General features: G+C 36.0%; 1 protein-coding gene across 1 annotated transcript in view; it reads right to left on the reverse strand.

The window, feature by feature from the left end:
• The window catches only part of LRRC2 (leucine rich repeat containing 2), a 188,351-nt gene that overhangs the window by 45,030 nt on the left and 121,037 nt on the right, over nucleotides 1-22,284 (reverse strand). Inside the window, exon 5 of the mRNA XM_043979266.1 lies at nucleotides 16,963-17,099. Within this exon, the coding sequence (XP_043835201.1) occupies nucleotides 16,963-17,099 (137 nt within the window). The remainder of the gene's footprint in view (nucleotides 1-16,962; nucleotides 17,100-22,284) is intronic.

Below are 22,284 nucleotides of genomic sequence, written 5' to 3' on the forward strand. Positions count from 1 at the left end.
ATCCCTCCTCCTAAGGATAGCACTTGAAATACTTTAAGACAGCTACAATGAAGTCTATGAGTATCTGTTTCTCTAGGCCAAAAACTCCCAGTGTCTTCAATTAATTTTCAAATTGAATAGACTCCAGGCCCTTCACCATCTTAGTTGCCCTCTTTTCAATGCTCTCCAGACTATCAAGGTTGAATTAATCAGTCGACCTGCACTTAAGAAGATATATTATGTGCCAGTCATTATGCTAGATGTTGGGGATACAAAAACAAAAGTGAAACTGATTCTGTCCTCAAGGAGCTTACTGGCAGAGGAAATGATATGTACATATAGATATAAGAAAATTGGCGGGGGGCAGCTAGGTGGCGCAGTGGATAGAGCACCAGCCCTGGAGTCAGGAGTACCTGAGTTCAAATCCGGCCTCAGACACTTAACACTTACTAGCTGTGTGACCCTGGGCAAGTCACTTAACCCCAATTGCCTCACTAAAAAAAAAAAAAAAAAAAACTTAAAAAAAAAAAAGAAAAGAAAATTAGGGGGAGGATAGATTAGGAAAAGCCTAAGGTGGTACATGAGTTGGGTCTTCAAGGATAGTAAGGATTAAGAGGTGAAGAGGGTGTATATTCTAGGCATGAGGAATAACTGACACCAAGACACCAAGATGAGAAATGGAGTACTGTGTACAAGAAACAAAAAGGATAGCGTTTGTCTGGGAAGTAGAGTGTATAATAAGGTTAGAAAGGTAGGTTATGGCCAGGTTGAAAAGAAGTTTAAATGTCAAACAGGAATTTCTATCTGATTCTAGAGAGAGCCATTGGAATTTATTAGGGGAGTAGTGATTAGATCATACTTAAATTTTAGCAACTATGTGGAAGGTAGATCAGAGTGGAGTGGGATCTGAGGCAAGGAGAACAATTGGGGCACTCCTACAGTCATTCAAGGGAGAGGTGATCAAGTCTTGAACTAGACTTAAGGCTGTGTGGGTAGAGAGAAAAGGATGAATGCACAAAATGTTGTGGAAATACAAATGACTAGATATGGTAACTGCTTAGATATTTGGTATGAATAAGAGTGAAGAATCATGAATTACACCAAGATTGTGGTCCCAGTTACCTGAAAAGCATACAATATACTCAATAGTGGAGTCAGTTTGGCCAAAAAAAAAAATCATAAGCTCTGTGGATTCCATGAATTTGAGGTGCCTGTGATATATGCTGTTCAAAAATCATAATAAACAGCTAGTAATGAGGTACTGGAGCTCTGGAAAACGATATGTGAGAGAGATACACAAAGAGAGACAGAGAAACAGAGATAGACAGAAAGACAGAGACAGCTGGAGACAGAGACAGATAGACCCAGAAACACAGAGTCAGTGAGTTCTGGGAATCATCTACATAGAGCTAATACAGTGAATCCTCAACTTTCATGTGATAACATTCCTAGAAAATGGCACAAGAGTCAGAAACAATGTATGTTGTCAAAGGCTCACCTGGAGATTAATGAAAACTGACTGAATTAAGTGAGAGTGATTGACTGCTGATTAGCCTACTTTAAGTTAACTAGATTGTAAGCACGAGCTTCCACACTTAGTTTGCTGGGGAGTTCATGGTTGAAGCAGGCTTGCTTGGTGGAGGACTTGAGGAAGAACCCGGCCAAGCTGGAACTCTAGGCTAGATAGGCCTTTTCTTAATTTTCTGAACTCCATGTGAATGCTTTAATAAATGTTTAATGCCCAAAGACTGGTGCTAAAGCTTCTAATTTAAGGCAACCACACAATTTAGATTTTAAACATCACAGTTGATACGTTGAACCTATGGGAAATAGGGGGTTAGGTTCCTGAAACCACCAAAAACAGTCATCTTTCACCAGAGACTGATGAAAATACAACTTTTCTACATATAATTCTTCATAATAAAACATTAATTCTGATAAAATGTACTTTTAACACAGTAACTACAAAATAACCCATCAAATGCAGTACACACTAGCAATTTCCTAGAATTATGTGATCTTTTGTGCTAACATCTCAATTAAAAAAAACTTTCAGACATTCACTTTTTATAACACATGAAATTTACAGTATCATAAATACTGTATAGCATATAGAATTCTTAAAACTAAAACATTTTAACCTGAATTTTCCACTGTGTCAGATGGTGGTGTGAGGGCATTGCACTCTGTTATTGTTTGTCCTTCATTTGGAAGAGGACCAATGACATCATGGGGTGATGGATTTCAGTGAGGCAGAGTTGCACAAAGTAGTCAGTCTTACTCTTCCAGAGTCATCAAAGTTCAGTGGCAAGGCAAAAGTCAGGAATACTGGTGATGGCTCAGGATGCAGTAGATGACCTTGGCACCTTTGATGTCTGGCCAATGTCTAAGTGCTCCAGAGTGCCTGTTTCAGCTGCCTTCACACCCATTGGAACAATTTATTTTCATCCACCCACTATGCCAAGGGAAGTCTTCACATGCTGGGGACAGATATCCCCCTAACTCACCAATGGCTCTGAGGTCTATCAGTTATTCTCAACCTGGTTTAGCCTGTCTGCTGAGACAGTTGCACTGATGTGTGGCCACTGCCCATGCTACCACTTCTTGGAGACACAGTTGAGAGTTGGATGAAAGTGGATACCAAAGATGGATGAGCAGCCCTGAAAAGGGCTCAACAACCCTTATACCAAAGGTACTAGTACTCCCTGAATATTCCACAAACCCCAAAGATGTCACTGGGACTTCAGTGGCTACTGTCAGAAAATGCCAAGACAAGTGAGGCCTCAACATCGCCTCTAACACTCTGTCCTTCATGGCTGGTAGATGGTGTTGGAGATCCTGAAAGTCACACCAGCTTGAAATAATCCATCAGGGACATCTGCTTCCTGGCCCATTTGAGATCCTTAAGGGTCTTGGAGTAGCACAGCACAGGCATTTTGATGTTTAACCTTGAAACTGTAATCAATGATAAGCTCACAGCCTCTATGTCTCTAGCAAACTGGTCAATTATTCCAAACCACCCTTAAGGCTTGGAAACTGAGTGGTACGATAATTTTTTTTTCTCTCCTGCGCATAGCTGCAAATGTACACTGTTGATAATGGAAAATTGAAAATGAGATTACTAATAAAATTATATAAATGCTTGAAGTTGCAAAACTTAAATGTACAAATGTTAAGTATTGGCTGTATTTAATCCTATGGGAGTGAAAAGATCACCAAGTGAGAAAGCAGAGAAAAATTAAGTTCTTCCTAAATTTTGGTACCCAGAAACAATATTCTGTATATATAATATAGGACATAATACAGAAGGACTATTGGCTCTCATCATATTTTTAAATTTTTGTTAAAAGTCCTTATTCTCCCTCAGAAAAACACAGAATGTTAGAATAGGAAGGGTATTCAGAGGACATATAGCCTAACTCTTACCAGACCAAGAATTATCTCTAACCCATTTCCATGATATAGTCAAAAGACCAGTGCTAAAGGCAAATCTACTACCTTCAGGAGTATCCTATCACACTTTTGGATATTCCTAATCCAATTCAATTCAACAAATATATTTTAAGCAGTTATTCTGTACAAAAAGACATTGTGCTATGTGTTAAATGGGAAAATATCTCTTTGTTGAGCAAAAAGAATGATCTCTTTGAAATTCCTACCCCTTATCTTTGGAGATTCTTTACCAGCAGAATGAGAAAGGCATTTTTTCCTCCTCAAGCCTCACTGACAATGGTGGTTTATAGCATAAGCACATGGGAGAAGAGATATATGCTTGCCTAGATAGGCCTAAGGCTCCATCTTGAGCCCCATCTATTTTTTTTCTGCCTTTTTCTTTCCTTCCTTAAACAAAGGTCAAAGATTAGCAAATGTTGGGGCAGCTAGGTGGCATAAAGTACAGGCCCTGGATTCAGGAGAACCTGAGTTCAAATCTGGCCTCAGGCATTTGACACTTACTAGCTGTATGACCCTGGGCAAGTCACTTAACCCTCATTGCCTCCCCCCCCCCAAAAAAAAATTAGCAAATGTCTAGCCTTGGCTCTGAGGTCATGAATAGAAAATTCCTGAATTCTAGGATCAAGCTCCACCTGACCAGATCTGTTGTCCTAATCATCTCATTTTTCAAAGAAAAGGTGACTCCACTACCAAGCAACATCATCCTGTAGCTGAAGCCCTGCCCTAGGTAGCTAAATCAGGACCTTCTGAGGTGCTCAGAGAAAGCATATCCAAGGTGAATATGAAATATTTATTTATTCAGCAGTCTTACAAAGTTGTCTTTACCTTTCAGGGGTATACAATAGGCCATTTGATATGCTTTATGCTTTCTGTAACTGTTTAGCACTGAGCCCTTTGCATTTTATGCAGTTTTTGTGTTGGAGGAAATAAATCACTGTCTAGAACTGATACTGTATTTTACGAGTATCATTTCTAGAGGGGATTTTGTTCCTCAAATTTGGGGAGAATCTACACATGAGCTGCACCTAACCTTTGTTCGAGAGATTTCTTTCTCTTCCTTTGTTCAGAATTTCACTGTCATCTTCCAATTCATCCTGGGTTATCTTTTCCTATAGAATTTCAGCCCACCCATTTTTTCCTTTGTGCTCCTCAAAATCTGCTCTCTCTAATGGCTAACTGCTTGTCATTATACATTAAGCTCTTTCCTTTTAGATCTAAACTTATATTTTATGACTCAAAAACTGGGCCTTTACACATTCGTAACTGTGTGTCTAATCTCATCCAATTTTCTTAAACTCTACTATGCCATTTTAATTAGAACGATTACCACCTCTTCTTCTCTAATGTAACAAACAGAAAAGAACAAGCCATACACACTGATCCAAAGAAATATTTGATGTTAAATATAGCCAGAATTTTCTAAATATCCATACAAAACACTAGAAATATGCAAGCAGGAAGTTTAGGTTTTTGAAAAGAAATTATCTTAAACATCATATCCATTTACTGTATTGTCCAAGGTATATATAAAAAATTGAAGAATAGCGTATGATTTAAAGTTTTAGATTCCTTTTCTTCCACATTTAAATGTCAGTCTGTGCCTTTTGCTAGAAATGTTTTCTAAATCATTCTGTCGAAGACAAGCTAAAACATTTGAAGGGTAATTCAAGGTTTTAAAATACGGGAAGTTAGGAACAACATAGGTTACATTTCCTCTAAGGAGGAAACATTTTAAGCTTTGCTGCAGCATTCTTGTTAATCATCAGAAGAGCTGTATGAGCTAAGGCACAGAAAGCAGTGTTTTCTCTCATTTTACATCCATAAAAAACAGACTTTCAGAGAAATTAAGTGACTTCCTGAAGAAGTGGCAAGGTCAGGAACAGACCTAGACTTCATTCCCATTATTAAATGAAGAGTCATGTTCATTTTTGTTCATGCTATTTTCGTTTAAATTAAGCAGATCAGAAACCCCATAAAAATACAATTATTTCAATAGATTCAGAAAAGGTCATTGATAAAATGCAACACCCATTTATGATTTCTAAAGGCATAAAAACCACAGATATGGAAGGATTATTTTTTCTGTATATGATGAAAAAAGGGTTTCTTTGAAACCAAGTTACTGTTATTTTAATAGAGAAGCATTAGGCTTTCCTAGTAACAATGGGGGTTAGTAAAGAAAAACTTTCCACTTTTAATGTTAATATTTGACATTTTTTAATACTAGGTAAAACACTCTGGAAAGAAAAAAAAATTAAGGAAATAGCACAAGCAAAAAATGAGCTTAAAAGATTTATTGACAAATGATAAATGTTATATAAGAAAACATGAGACAAGAAAATAATGAAAAAATACATGGTTTCAGCAAGATAATGGGATATAAGGAAAATCTTCAGCAATCAGCATTTATCTATGTCTATAACAACAATCGGAAGAAATTGCTAGAAAGAAAAATAGTTATGGTAATGAATAAAAGTTTCAGATATTTGGGCAATAACCTACCAAGATGTATACGAGAGGTAGATTAAAACAAACTCTGAAATAATTTTAACAGAGGAGTGGAAAAAGGAAGAAATACATGATTGGAAAAATTTGCAGTGAAAATGACTAGGTCAAGCCAATATACTAAAGATAGCAATACAACCCAAATTAATTATAATAGAATTCAATGTTAATTTATAAACAGTGGGTGGCTTTGTAAAGTCATATAAATATCGTGATAAATATGTTGATAATATAATGTATATGAAAGAATAACCAGAATATCAAAGGGAATTTTAAAAAGATTTAAAAAAAACAAGGGGGGACTTTTAATGACAAATCTCAAGATCATGATTAGCATTATCATATACAACTGTACTGGCTTAATATTTTTTGTTTGTTTGTTTTGGCAATTGGAGTTAAGTGACTTGCCTAGGGTCACACAGCTAGTAAGTGTCAACTGTCTGAGGCCAGATTTAAATTCAGGTCCTCCTGACTTCAGGGCCAGTGCTCTATCCACTGTGCTACCTAGCTGTCCCCTGGCTTAATATTTGAAAAAGAAATCATTTGAAAAGAATAAATAGTCCAGACTGAGAGCTAAAGGTATGCAACAGACAGTTTGATAAATCCAAAATCACATAACACTAAGGAAGGGAATCATTATTCATTAGAAACTCTTAGGAAAATTGGGTTGCAATATAGCAAAAAAATGGGATTAGATCCCCGTATCAAACCATAGACTGCAATAAATTTCTAGTGGATCAATGACCTAATTATAAAACGTAACATAAGAAATTAGGAGAAAATGAAATGACATGCCTATCACAATTGTGGAGAGGAAGAAAATTATTAAAAAGAGGTTTAAAGAGAAATATAGTGAATTCTGTTTTGGATAAATTTAAAATGACAGAAACATCCAGCTAGAGTTTTACAGTCATCTGGCAATGAGAAACTGGAGTTCATAAAAGGCATTAGTAATGTTTGTGTGGGTAGATGTATGTGTGTGTATGTATGTGTATATGTATATGTTTGTACATAGGTATATGTTCTTGTATACATATAGGTACAAATAAGGTTAATATAAATTTGGGGACCATCCCATTAGATATGATAAATGAGTTAATGGGAATTGACAGAATTACTAAAGGAAAAAATGTAAAGGGATCAAGAAGACGGTCTAGGTCAGAGCATTGCACAATACCAAATATTTTAAAAGCAAGTGATAGATGATTATCTAACAAGTGAAATTGAATCAAAGACTCAAGAAGACAGTCAAGAAATGAAAAGAAAGGAGAAAGTATCCAAAAGGAGGGGGTAGAAAATACCATTGAAAGCTACAGAGAGGTCAGGCAAGATGAGAACTGAATAAATACCGTGGGATTTAAGCATTTGAGTTCATTAGTAACCTTATCAAATTTAACCCAGTGCTTTCTCCTAGCAACATCCTTTTGAACTCTGAATCTATCACTTAACATGTTCAGTATCCTTGGCAGTTTTGTGTTATATTCGAATTTGATAAGCATGCCATATGAAAATTTTGAACACCACAGACTCAAGCTGTGGGACAGTCCATTAGTTATTTCTTCCTAGTTTGCTCTTTTGGAACAGTCTTTCAATTAGTTTCAACAAACTCTGAAAAAATTTTAACAGAAGGGGAAAAAAGGAAGAAATAAATCATTGGAAAACTATCCAATAAAAAATGACTAGGTCAAGTCAATATACTAAACATGGCACTACTACCCAGATTAATTTATTATTTAATCAAATTATTTTTTTGGTGAGGCAATTGGGGTTAAGTGACTTGCCAAGGGTCACACACCTAGTAATTGTTAAGTGTCTGAGGCCGGATTTGAACTCAGGTCCTCCTGAATCCAGGGCTGGTGCTCTATCCACTGTACCACCTAGCTGCCCCCGATTTAATTAAATATTAATTAAAAACAGTGGGTAACTTTGTAGAGCCACAGAAAAACATGATAAATATGTTGATAATAAAATATATATTAAAGAAAAACCAGAATATCAATGGAAATTATAAAAAGTTTTTTTAAAGAGTAAGGGGGAGAGGGAAAGAATTTATGACCAAAGATGAGATAGAGAATATTATGAAATGCAGAGTTGAGCATTTTAACCACATTAAATTAAAAAGGTTCTGCACAAACAAAACCAATTCAAACAAGATTAGAAGGAAAGCAGCAAGCTGCAAAACAATTTTAACAGACAGTGTTTCTGATAAAGGCTTCATATTCAAAATATATAGAAAGCTGAATCAAATATACAAGAATACAAGTTATTCCCCAATTGAAAAATGGACAAAGGATATGAATAGGCCATTTTCAGATGATGGCATTAAAGCTATCTACAGCCATATGAAAAAATGTTCTCAGTCACTACTTATTAGAGAAATGCAAATTAAAAGTACCTCACACATATCCAATTGGCTAATATGACAAAAAGGAAAATGATAAATGTTGGAGAAGATGTGGGAAAACTGGAACACTAATGTAGTGCTGGTGGAGCTGTGAACTGATTCAACCATTCTGGAGAGCATTTTGGAACCATTCCAAAAAGACTTTAAAACTGTGCATACCTTTCGCCCGAGAAATACCACTACTAGGTTTATATCCCAAAGAGGTCATAAAAAAAGGAAAAGGACCCACATGTACAAAAGTATTTATAGCAGTTCTCTTTATGGTGGCAAAGAATTGGAAAGTGACGGGATGCCCATTAATTAGGGAGTGGCTAAACAAGTTGTGGTAAATGAATGTAATGGAATACTATTGTTGTGTAAAAAATGATAAGCAGATGGATTTCAGAAAAACCTGGAAAGACCTACATGAATTGGTGGTGAGTGAAATGAGTAGAACCTAGAGAATATTATACACAGTATAAACATTTTGTGATGATCAACTATGATAGACATAACTCTTCTCAGCAATACAATGATCTAAGACAACGCCACAAGACTTATGGTGGAAAATGCTCTCCACATTCCGAAAAAGAACTATGGAGTCTGAATGCAGACTGAAACATACTCTTTTCACTTTTGTTGTTGCTTTTTTGTTATTGTTCTTTTTTGTTATTGTTCTTTTTTATTCTTTCTTGAGTTTTGTTTTTCCTTTTGTTCTGATTAATGTGGAAATATGTTTAGCATGATTGTAATGTATAATCTATATCAAATTGCTTGCTTGCCTTGGGATGGGGGGAAGCAGAGAGGGTGGGAGAAAAATCTGGAACTCAAAAAAGATCTTTACATGTAATTGAGAAAAATTAAAAAGAAAAAGAAAATATAAAAAAGAAAAGAGTAAGTGGAACTTTTAATGACAAATTTCAAGGTAGTTGCACTAATATCTATCCCAGAGCTTTCCAATGATTCCAAAATAATAGTATGAAAAACTTTGTCAAATGCTTTGTTAAAATCTAAGTAAATTATATATTTTACTTTATCTAAATCTACTTGTCTAATCATTCTGGCTACAATGGATAAGGTTTGTGCAACTGAATCTATTTTGGGGTCAGGGCGGGGCAATGAGGGTTAAGTGACTTGCCCAGGGTCACACAGTTAGCAACTGTCAAGTGTCTGAGGACTGATTTGAACTTAGGTCCTCCTGAATATAGGGCTGGTGCTTTCTTTATCCACTGTGCCATCTAACTGCCCCCAAATGAAAATGTTCTTGATGAAGACATGTGAACACCATGTTTTCTATATGTTCACTAATAATCACTTTAATATTAAGCTTGAATTTTGCCAGGAATTGAATTCAAGCTCATTGGCCTATAGTTTGTCAGTTTGGGGTTAAATTTACCTCTACTCCACTTAATCTTGATACATTTGTCACATAAGAACACATCTTGATGATTCCTTGGAGTAAACAAGTCCTGGATACCTTTCTTAAGTGCTACAAGAAATGTCTTTGGTTTAGCTGAGGGACTTGATCATACTTTCTGGGGCTTATATAAAATCACTGGGGTAGTTGGAATTAAAAATCCAAGTAAGTAGTTAACTAAGAAAGTGTTCTAAGAAAATACTCAAGGAGGAACTGCTTGGCAGAGAGTTGGGAGATATGTGCCTTGGATTTTTAATTTCCCATCTTCCCATTGGTATCCTAGTAGCATCTCTGGAATAGCCAAAGGCACAATCTCTATCAGGAGATAAGTACAGATTGAGTCAAGATTCTACAAAAATCTAGAAGGAAAAAAGCTACACTATAACTAAGGGAAACATGTTGAGAACTCCAACAAAAGGACTTCCAGGATCTTTGATTGACCCTGTGGACAAATGTGCCTTCTAAGCTGGAGACCACTTTCCCCAGACTCTGTATAAATTCATGAAAGGATGTGACTTAGACTTGGGGGAGGGGTGATGTTTCATGCCACAAATTTTCTTTATAACACTTTAGTAAATACCCCTTTTGAAAAGCTAATTAAGTCTGATGAATTTATATCAACTCATAAAGGGGGAGGAAGCACACTATTGGGATTTCATGAGCCCCTCATGAGTATTACAGGGATACTCCTAAACTTCATGATTACCCCTATATTCTTCTAAATTTTTGAGGGGTAAATTATCTAGCCTTGTTCTAGGCACACAATACATTAGTGTCAGAGGAGTTCAGATGAAGATGCCAGAATATAGTATAGCATATACACACATATACATAGTATATAGTTCACAGAACCCATTCTCATCCCTTTTGGGGGAAAAAATCAGGACATTTTCCCTGATATAGCTCTGTAGTATGTCTCCGATTCATTTTCCTATTTAGAATATTGAGTTGTTTGCCCATTTCCAATACTTTTCCTATCCTCCCAAATCTTTCTGAGATCATTGACAATGACTCATCAATAACACCTATCAATTATTTTAATCCTCCTGGGTATAGGTCCTCTGAATATACTGACTTGATTTAAAGACAGCCTGTTGTACTTTTACTGTCTTCTTGTTTACCTTGGTCATTAATTATCTATTAGCTATTTCTATTCTCTCCTTTCCTTCCTAAAGATCATTCTTCTTGACAGAGAAAACAGAAAGAAATTAAGAGCTGAGTAGTTTTGCCTTGTTTTTGTTGTATATTACCATTGTCCTTTCTATCCCTAGCAGCATTCCTGTTCTTTGTTTTTCCTGTTCGATGAAACATAATGAAAGGACCTTTTTTATTGTTCTTGACTTTCCTCAATAACCTCAGCTTGTTTTGAAATTTGGTGTTACCAATAATATTCCTACAAGATAGTGAAGATGTATTCAACCTCGTTTTCTTTCTTGATTCCATCTTCTCTACATATATTTTAAAATCTAACTTGGTTTGTACCTTCCTTGTAGCACCAAATCAGGTTCTTCGAACTACTTCTTTTCCTTCTCATCAAAATTGCTCCTCTATCTTCAAAATTACATTCTCAACAGGTTTTCCTTATGTCCTCTCCTAATCTTCTTTAAAGACTTTTAATCCTTAATATCAATCTTATCCTTTCTTTGAACCTTTGAAATCTGTTTCCCTAAATCTAGAGTGCATATAAGACTATGTATAGCTTTCCTTTCCTCTATCACAAAATCTAATGGTTCTAATGGAAGTGATCAATTTCCTACAATGGTCTCATAACTTCCACATTAGCAATCAGTTCCAAACTTTCTTTTCTCCTCATTCTGACACCATTCTTCCTTTTCATGGCACTACCACCAACTCTATCCCCCTGGTTTTTAGACTTTTCTCTTTTACCCTAAGTTATGTGTCATAGAAAAACTATTGAGCAACAAGGTTTCTCACCATTTTATGAAGAGATGGGATTTGAGTTCATGCCATTTAAAAATCAATTGAAGCAAGTGGAGTTGGTTAACCCAGAGAAGAGAAGGTTGAGGATGGGGAAATGGCATGTTTCTGTATGAATACAATTGAAAGGCAGTCATGTGAAATAATTACATTTGTTCTGTTTGATACCAAAATAGTAAACCAGGAGCAAAATAGCAGAAACAAATTTTGGATTGACTGCAGGAAAATCCTTTTAACAAATAGAGCTATCTAAGACTAGAATGAACTGCTTTGATCAATATTAGGTTATCCTTAATCAAGTATCTTCAAGTAGGAACCAGATGACCCCTTACTGAACATTATTATAGTTTTTTGATAGGGGATTGTATTAGATAACCACAGAGTTTTCTTTCGGATCTAAAAATTCTGAGATTTTAATGTTAGAGAAATGAAATAAAATTAATATTTCAAATATCCCTTTTTGAATGGTTCATTTTTAATTTTTTGTTCATTTCAAATAATTTTTAAAGTCACGTTTCCTAATTCTTCTTTAAAAACTAAATTTTTTATACTTTTAAGAAACTGGGTATTGAATGATTAGATTTTAATTATCTTGACTGAGGCAAAATCAGGAAAAGAATCTTTAAAAAAGGAAAAAAATTCCATTGCCCTTTCCTAATCACCATTTTTATTAATTCCTTTCTACTAATTCAGATTGAAAAAATTCATAGATCATCTCCAGAAAAAGAAAATTCTGCAAACTTCAAGTAGTTAAATTTATCAATTCAATTCAGAAACAAGTTCTGCAAACCATCAGGAGAAAGACCTTCAAATACAAAAGAAAGGACATTCAAATACAAGACTATTCCGCACCGACTAGAAAAAAGAGGAAGAAATGGAATAATATGTTCCAAAGATCAGTGGAGCTCAGGATACAGACCAGGGTGACCTACCCTGAAATCTGAGTTTAACCATGTAGGACAAAAGATGGACATTCAATAATAAAGTCTGACACATTTTTAGAAAGAAAACCAGAACTGATGAGATTATTTTACTCCCAAACAACAGCAATGCGGGAGGAGTGAATAAATGCAGCAGACAAGGACAGTAACAGCAACAAATTGACAATAGGGAGACTGGTCAGGGGATTTTTTTTCTAAATGTACACAAGAAGACAGGCAGCTAGGCACATGTCGTATTATGGACGAAACTGGACAACACCTTACCTATAGGTGAATGCTTCTATTATGAGACAACATTACAACATGAGAGGGTACATAAAAGGGGGGAGGTAAGAGGGGGAAGGAGAAGAATGAGTGATGCACTGGGGTTAGTCAAAGGCTAGCAATGAGGGGAAGGTAACCTAGTCTTAGAAAGAGAAGAGCCTACAGAGAAATGGGTGAAGAAAAGGGGGAAAATTTTAAAGGAGGGGAAAAGGGAGGAGGCCTTACTTTCAAGGTAGAAGAGGATTCCACTATAGATTGCTCCTTTGAAGAAAGAGATGATCTGTGAAAGAAAATAAGGACCTTACATTGGATGAGGCTTAGGAGATATAGTGCTTGAAAAGTCTACTTGTCCTGGGAGGTGGGAGACAGGGAGTTGAAACCTCAGAGGACAACTGGAACCTAGAGGAAATTTCTAGTCAAATGTAAAATAAAAAAGCAACATGAAAAGATATAGCTCAGTGATGGGCTGCATATAATCAAGTCGGGGGGGGGGTGGGCAGGACCCTATCAGATGCAGTATCCTCTCTGACACTTGAAATATTTGTTAGTATTTTCTAAATCTGGCACAATGGAAAAGGGCAATCCTTGGAGCAAGCCTTACTAGTCAGTGCTAGAAAGTTCCTGGAGGGGAGAGCCTGGAATGAATGCCTTGGAAGGTTTGCTAGCATGAAGAACACAGAGAAAAGAAAGAGACCAGATAATTATAGGTGTCATGATTCAGAAAATGAGGGTATAAACATAAAGAAGTTTGGGATAATGAAGAGAGAAAGAAATGCTTTTTGGAAATGGGTACAAAAATTAAATTTAAAAACTAAGGAACATGGGGCAGCTAGGTAGCGCAGTGGATAGAGCGCCAGCCCTGGATTTAGGAATATCTGAGTTCAAATCCGGCCTCACTCAGACACTTAACACTTACTAGCTGTGTGACCATGGGCAAGTCACTTAACCCCAATTGCCTCACTAAAAACAAACAAACAAACAAAAACCCTAAGGAATAGGATTAGCTGAAGGGGAGGAGTAAAAGGTAGAATATCAAATAAGAAAAGGACATCAGAGGTGAGGGGAAGAAAGCCAGTAGGAACAGAGACACTTTTTAAAACGATTAAAGTAAAGTAATTGAAAGAATATAATGCTATGTTTATAGCAGAAGAGGGAACTTGAATCTGAAAAACTTCTTCAGAGACAATATTAATGTACCTAGGATAATAAGGGAACTGATAAAATGGGGGGAGGGGGAATCTTTGTATCAAATTTCTCTGATAAGGTTTTGGTTTCCAAGATATGTAAACAATTATGTATATATGTTAGATATAGATATATATACAAATATATACATATCTCTCTATATTAAAAAAACTAATATCCATTCCACAATAGATAAATGCTTAAAGGATATAAACAAACAGTTTTCAAAAGAATTGCAAAGTATTCCCAACAACCTGAAAAAATGCTCCAAATCACAAATAATAAGACATACAAATCAAGAAAAGCCAGTGGTTTTACCTTATACCTTCTCAACTGGAAAACTGGCATAAATGACCCCAAAATGGTAATAGTCAGTGTTGGAGAGGTGGTGAAAAGATAGGCACACTAATACATTGTTGGTGGAACTATGAAATCGTAAAGAACATTTCAGAAAGTAATTTGGAATATACAAATAAAGTGACTAAAATGTTTATGCTCTTTTGACCAGAGATTCCATTACTAAGTTTGTACCCCAAGGAAGCTATTAATAAGAAAAAAAGTACCCACAAAATACAAATTATTTATAGGAGCACTTTTTGTGATGGCTAAAAATTGGAAACAAAATAGATATCAATCAAGTTGGGTAATGGCTAAACAAATAATGGGATATTGTTGTGCTATAAGAAATAATGTGTGTGATGAATACATAAAAGCACAGAAAGCTCTATATGAATTGTTGCAGAGTAAAGTATGCAAAGCCAAGAAAAGAAAATAAACAGTAAATACAATAATGATAATGGAAACAACATTAAAAAACACAAAAGTAAATGTAAGAATGATAAAGCTCAAAAGGGAATTCAAATGAAGAGATATGAGAAGACACCTCTAACCTATCCCCATTGTGAGGATGGAAGATCCACAAGTATTACACACTGAATACTTTATTGGACTTACTCAAAGTATTGATCAGTTGTGCTGACTCTTCTTTATCTCTTTATCATATGGGATTAGGGGAGGGATATATAGGATTCTATGGTTATGTAAGAAATAGAAAATAGCAATAAAAATTTATTTAAAACAAACAAATACAATACACTGAAAAGCATTGGGAAGCAGTCAGGAAGACCAAAATTTAAATATGCTCTCAGACATTTACTAGCTGTGTGACCCTGGACAACTTCCTTCAATAACAAACAAACAAGCCAACAAAAACACAAAACCTATTTCTCTTCATTTTCACCAAATTGGGGAAAATTGAAAGTTTTTGTGAAGCTGAAATGAAATAGTTTTTGCAAAGCACTTAGAACAGTGCTTGGCACATAGGAGCAATGCTTTTCTCCTCCTCCTCCCCAGGAGAGCCAGACCATTATAAGAATTAGTGAGTAAATAGTGATGAAAAATATGTTATATATGACAAGCATAAAGTGCTATGGAAGTGTTAAATAATAAGGAACTGTAAGACTTATCATTCTATTTAGTTCTGCATTAAGGTCCAATTCCCTTGTCAAACCTGCTTTATTAAGATGCAGGCGAATTTCACCCTGCTTGAAAGGGTTATGTTCTAATTTTACTGTGGTTTTGTACTTAGAAAAATGGATGTAGAGACAGTGATAAGGTAGTAGATAATAGGTTCAGAGAGATTAATTGGGTGACTATAATTCAGTCTAAAGTTTCTAACTGTATTACAAAGGTTTATGAGATCATCAGAACTCTTAGAATGGAATTATATCTTCAGTAATCAGTCTCTCTTCTTTCTCCATTTCTGTTTTTATCACATGTAGAAAATGCATGTTTTTGAGACTATAAAACAATTTATTGAGGACATGTAAAGGAAATCATTTAGGATTTTTATATAAGACAGGTTAAGGAAAAAATTACAATGGCATCAAACTAGCAGATTGAGGGTCAATTTCCTGCTAAGTAGTTCTTTTATTAAAGGCAAAAGAAGGCAACCATCTCATCATAAAGCAAAAGCCATCCAGTCTAAGTTCTTCATTATACAGATGAGGAAACTGACTTCCAGGGATCTTAAGGGACTTGCCCAAGATCACATAGTAAACAAATGTCAGTGATATAATTCGAACCCATTTTCTGACCCTAGAAACAATATTCACATACACTCAACCACATCCAAACACACACACACACACACACACACGCACACACGCACACACGCACACACGCACATACACATACATACAAAAACACACATATTACAGAAACTTTGCGAATCATGTCTGACAAATTGCCAAGTCCCTGGCAATCCCCCCCCTCCCATTCTGTCTTCCTAATTTCCCTGATAGGGCATCTAGGTGGCACAGTGGATAGAATGCTGGGCCTGGTATCAGGAAAACTCATCTTTCTGAGTTCACATCTGGCCTTAGACAACTCCTAGCTGTGTGACCATGGGTAAGTCACTTAACCTTGTTTGCCTGGACAAGTCACTTTAACCCTGTTTGCTTCAGTTTCTTCATCTGTAAAATGAGCTGGAGAAGGAAATGGAAAACTATCCTAGTATTTTTGCCAAGAAAACTTCATATGGGGTCACAAAGGGTCAGACAACTGAAAAACAACTAAACAACAAAATCTCCATGGTGCTGAATCTCTCCCTGACATGTGCTCTTCCCAGATATCTCAACCTTTATGTCTCTGCTCTCTGCAGTTACCCCCCTATGATTGACCAAACTTGGATTTATTCTTATTTTTCAGCCTATCAGTCTGGCTAGAAGCAAGCTGTGACACTTTGCTACACCTGGTTAAAATATATGAATGATTTGATGTAATAAAATGGAGTTTACTTTATAAAAATCCCTCCCTGTACTTTATGTCAAATAAAATAAACTAGTCCCATAAGTCAGATAAAAATAAACCTCCACATAGAAAAGGATATATCTTACTTCAAATGGGAGCTCTGTTAATTCTAGATTTCCAGACAAATCCAGTTTCTCCAAATTTTCACAGTCTCCTAATTCTGGAGGAACACTCTTCAGATGGTTGAATCTCACATTGAGTTCTTTCAGGCTCTTCAAATAACCTGTTACCATAGAATGTTTCCATCAGTTGAACAGGTGTCATTTGAAAGAAACAAAGTCATTTGTAAAACATTTGCATAAATAACCATTGTAGAAAGAGTTAAAAATTGAATAGTCTGTGAGCAGATAAATACGTGACTTCCCATATATTTTGCCTCTTGATCATAAATTGTCAAATAATTTGTCATTGTTTCATGTTCTATTCCTTGTTTTATCTTCCCAATGAGATTATATGAACCTTAAAAGTAGGGGACATACTGTCTTATTATTCTATAACCCTACCTCAGCATCAAGCACAGTGCTAGCCACACAATAAGCCCTGAAGTTGTAACTACATTGGGCCAGCTGAGTCATTGCTTCAAAGCACCAAAATTTAGAGAGGATAAAAATCATAAATAAGTATTTGAAAAGATTCAGTAATTTTACAATGTGCTACATTTAAAAATTGACAGCACACGTATCTCTTTTTAAAAGCACAGAAACAGCTGAATTTAGAACCTAGTTAGTAAGAAAAATTAGGTAAAATATGAAGCAACCAGTCATATTGTTAATAAGATCCATGTATAGGCCCATCATAACTAATTCCCTCTCCAGAACACATGAATTTGCCTTAATTACTTCTTGAATTATTTTCACCTCATATATTGCAAAATTGATTTGAGAGAATGTCTTATGTTACTTCTTTGAGGGATGCTATTTGTTCCAGCTACCAGAAGTGGTAAACATTCAGAAAATGTCTTTTGAATTAAGCTGAATTTATAAAGAACAATAAGCAACTGCACTCAATTCATTCAATTAATTTTGTTTACATTCCGTAAACAGTAAGTGCTTACTTTGCAAAATTTAATGAGAAGCAGCTTGATGTATTGGCTTCAGATTCAGGAATTCCCATTTTCAAATCCTATCTCAGGCACAGATTGCCTATAGGACACTAGGCAAGTCACTTGATCTCTCAACCCGTCATACAAGAATCTGAGACAATCCAACCACAAAGTAGGTTCCTATCACCATTGGTTGAGACTTATTTTTTTAAATTACTATGTATTTCTGAGAGACAAAACCAAACAGAGACATAGAGAGAGACGGTGAGACAGAGACAGAGATAGAGACAGAGAGAATATCTCTAGACATACTGTGTCCCAAAAGTATTAGTGCAGTTATAAGCTTTTGGAACAACCTGGCTAGGGATCAAATCATTCTCTATAAAAGAGTAATATATACTTCAAAATTCAGCAATTATTATTTAGAAATAATCAGAAGCTTTATGATGTAGGTGCTGAGGAAAATTCAAAGTGTCCCTACCCTCATGGAGCTTATAGTAGAGAGATATCACATATATTATTAACTAAAATTACACTGTAATGCATTATAAATATATTTAGGAGGGTCTTTTTTAAGGTCTATGCAGTGACTGAGGGGATAAAAACCACAATCACAAGAGGTAATAAGAAGAAATCTAACTTCTTTGTCTAATTCACTTTTCAGAACTCCATGGAAGATGATGGAAGTTATAATTTATAGTGAGTTAATTTCATCTTCCTGAAATATTTATGGATTTTCCAGGGACATGTGGAATTTAATTTCTACTTCAGTTGAACTTTTAGAACTTTACAAATGTTAGTGTTACTATGAAAGAAAAAACAAAGAAAACCCTCCCTTATCAAGTAATTATATATATTTAGAAGAATTTATAAAGAAATTTTATAAGGAAATATGTATTCTAATTCAACATTTTAGATAAATATTCATGGGTCTATTTTCAGATTCATATCCCTAGTTCAAAATACATCTGTAAGCAGCAGAGGTACCTAGCTCTACAAAAACTACAGTAGTGTATAAAGTAACTGGGACAATGTATAATAATTAAATTCTTATACAATGAGGCTTACAAATTTTTATATTTTAAAAGAACATTTAATGTGCAATATTATAGATAGGTGGCACAGCAGATAGAGTGCTGAGGCTGAAGTTAAGAACTTATTGTTAGGGGCAGCTAGGTGGCGCAGTGGATAGAGCACCGGCCCTGGAGTCAGGAGTACCTGAGTTCAAAACTGGCCTCAGACACTTAACACTTACTAGCTGTGTGACCCTGGGCAAGTCACTTAACCCCAATTGCCTCACTAAAAAAAAAAAAAAAAAAAAAAAAAAAAAAAAAAAAAAAAAAAAAAACTTATTGTTTAGGCATTTTTCGTTTATGACTAGTACACTTTGTGACCCCTTTTGGGGTCTTCTTGGCAAAGATACAGGAATAGTTTGCCATTTCTTTTCCAGCTCATTGTACAAATGGGTAAATTCGGACAATGAGGGTTAAGTGACTTGCCCAGGGTGACACAGCTAATAAGTGGGGCTGGATTTGAATTCAGGAAGAAGAGTCTTCCTGACTCCAGGCCTGGTACTCTATCCACAGCAACATAACCTGAGTTCAAACAAAGCCTGGCTAAGTCATTTGATGGCTGAATGTTTAAATTTCTTCACCTGTAATATGAGAATTATAATACCACCTGCCTCACAGGATTGTTGTGTAGATTAAATGAGAAAATATTTGTAAAGCACTTTTGCACATTGAATGGTACATAGTCAACACTTAATAAATTCTTGCTCCCTTCTGTTCTTCCTATATATCTTCCTTTTAGTATTGTCAATTTTTAATATGATTTGGTAATGAAAAGGGAGTCATAATATTTTGATATATTCTTTTATTCTTCATCATGAAACCACATTGTTAACACATTTTTGTTATAAACTTTTGAGAGACAATCTAACCTTGAATAAAAAACTAAGGTTCATCTGTATAAATTTTTGTTTTTCTTGAATCATTTCAATCATGTCTTACTCTCCATGACCCTATTTTGGGCAAAGATCGTGGAGTGGCTTGCCCTGTCCTTCTCTAGATCATTTTATAGATGGGGAGCAAAGGCAAACAGGGTGAAGTGACTTGCCCAGAGTCATATAGCTAATAAGGGTCTGGTTCTGGATTTGAACTCAGGTCTTCCTGACTCTAGGCCCAGTGCTCTAGCTGCTGAGCCACCTAGCAGCCTCCTGTACTGTGTGCTAGGGATACAAAAAAGGGAAAAGACCATCTCTACCCTTAAGGAGCTTGAGACAACAAACAAACAAATATATTCAAAGCAAGATAGATATAGATATGCAGGATAAATAGGAAATAATAAATGGAAGGCACTAAAAACAAACAAAAGGATGTCAAGGAAGACAGCAGGTGGAGTTGAGGAGAGAGATCATTCCAGCCATAGGGGATAGTTTTAAAAAATTCCTGGAGCAGAAAGATGGAATGCCTTATTAATGGAACATCCAAGAAGCTAGTGTCCTTGGATCTTAGAGTACTTAAGGAGGAGTAATACATAAAAAGACTGGAAAGGTAGGAGGGAGTTAGGTTATAAAGTGCTTTGAATGCCAGAGCATTTTGTATTTGATCCCAGGGGCAATAGTAAACCACTGGAGTTTGTTAAATAAGAGAGTGGTATAGTCGGACCTGAGCTTTAGGAAAATCACTTTGGTACCTGAATAATGGAGTGGGGACAGACTTAGGGCAGGCAGACCCATCCACAGGCTACTGAAATAATCCAGGCATGAGGTGATGAGGACTTGCAGTGTGAAGATAGTGGCAATGTCAAAAGGAGAGAAGGGAGAGTATATGAGTGATGCTGCAGAACTGAACTCAACAGCCCTTGACAACTGTGTGAACATGGGCAGTGAAGGATAGTGAGGAATCCAGAATGATGCCCAGCTTGTGAGCCTGAGAGACTGGAAGGATTTTGTTGCCTTCTCCAGTAATGGGGAAGGCAGGATGCAAGAAGGGTTTAGGGGAAAGAAGCAAACAGGGTATACCTCAGTGTTTGTTATTAAATAGGCATGAGAAAGTGGAATTGACAAGAGAGTAGACCCTTAGGAACTTCCTTTCCGTCCTTGAAGTCCAAATTCTCAGTTGTGAGATGCCTGCACGGACCCAAAGACCCACTTCATTCTCTCCCTCCTCTGACACTGTTCAACTCTTTTTTTCAGTTTCCTGTTACTTGTTGGTCCTGTGTTATCCAGGCTTTACAATTCAGCCCATCAAATTAAGGTAGGGCAAGGGATGCCATTTCCTTACTCCTTGAGTCTGAATGATCTTTGAAATGTTTGACTCCATCACACCTTTATCTACTATAATATCCCTAACAGTAATTGAAGTGTACTCTTTAAATACTACAACTTTTGCCCAATTCCTTGCAATAATTTTGTTGTTCAGTTGTTTTTTAGTGATGCCCTACTCTTCATGACCCCATTTGGAGTTTTCTTGGCAAAGGTACTGGAATGGTTTGCCATTTCCTCCTCCAGCTCATTTGACAGATTAGTAAACTGAGGAAAAAAGGGTTGAGTGACTTGCCCAAGGTCACACAGCTAGTAAGTATATGAAACCAGATTTGAACTCAGGAAGAAACATCTTCCTGACTCCATGCCTGGCACTCTATCCACTACACCACCTAGCTCTCATTGGAATATTATTCATTCTTAAAAACCACAGAAATAAAAGCATGACAAATGAACTGAATAAAAACACAACAAAAATTTCATCTGTTCAAGAAAAGAATCCAGTACTTAATTTTAGTAGATTAACTATTATTTTGTAAAGTTAAGCCAAAAATGCATTTTAACATATTATGATATTACCTCAAATCATTTAAAGTTAGAGGGAAATCTCTCAGGACATAGGGAAAGTATGCCAGTTTGGACATCTCTCTAATCTACACATGACTTAGATATTGAATAATGTTAAATAAAAATCGTGTCTGGCAAACTTGTACCTAAAATACACAGCATTTTATGAATATATATTATTGTTCAGTCATGTCTCCATTTGGGGTTTTCTTGTTCTAATTTTTTGTTTGTTTGTTTGTTTTGGTGAGTCATTCAGGATAAAGTGACTTATCTTGGGTCATACAGCTAGTAAGTGTCAAGTGGCTGAGGCTGGATTTGAACTCAGGTTCTCCTGACTCCAGGGCCAGTGCTCTATCCACTGTGCCACCTAGCTGCCCTACCATTTGAGGGTTTCTTGTCAAAGATCCTAGAGTGGTTTGCCTTTTCCTTCTCCAGCTCATTTTATAGATGAGGAAATTGAGGCAAACAGGGCTAAATGACTTGTCCAGGGTCACAAAGCTAGTAAGTGTCTGAGGGGGAATTTTAAATCAT

This window comes from Dromiciops gliroides, chromosome 1 (genome assembly GCF_019393635.1).
Source record: "Dromiciops gliroides isolate mDroGli1 chromosome 1, mDroGli1.pri, whole genome shotgun sequence".
Lineage (NCBI taxonomy): Eukaryota > Metazoa > Chordata > Mammalia > Microbiotheria > Microbiotheriidae > Dromiciops > Dromiciops gliroides.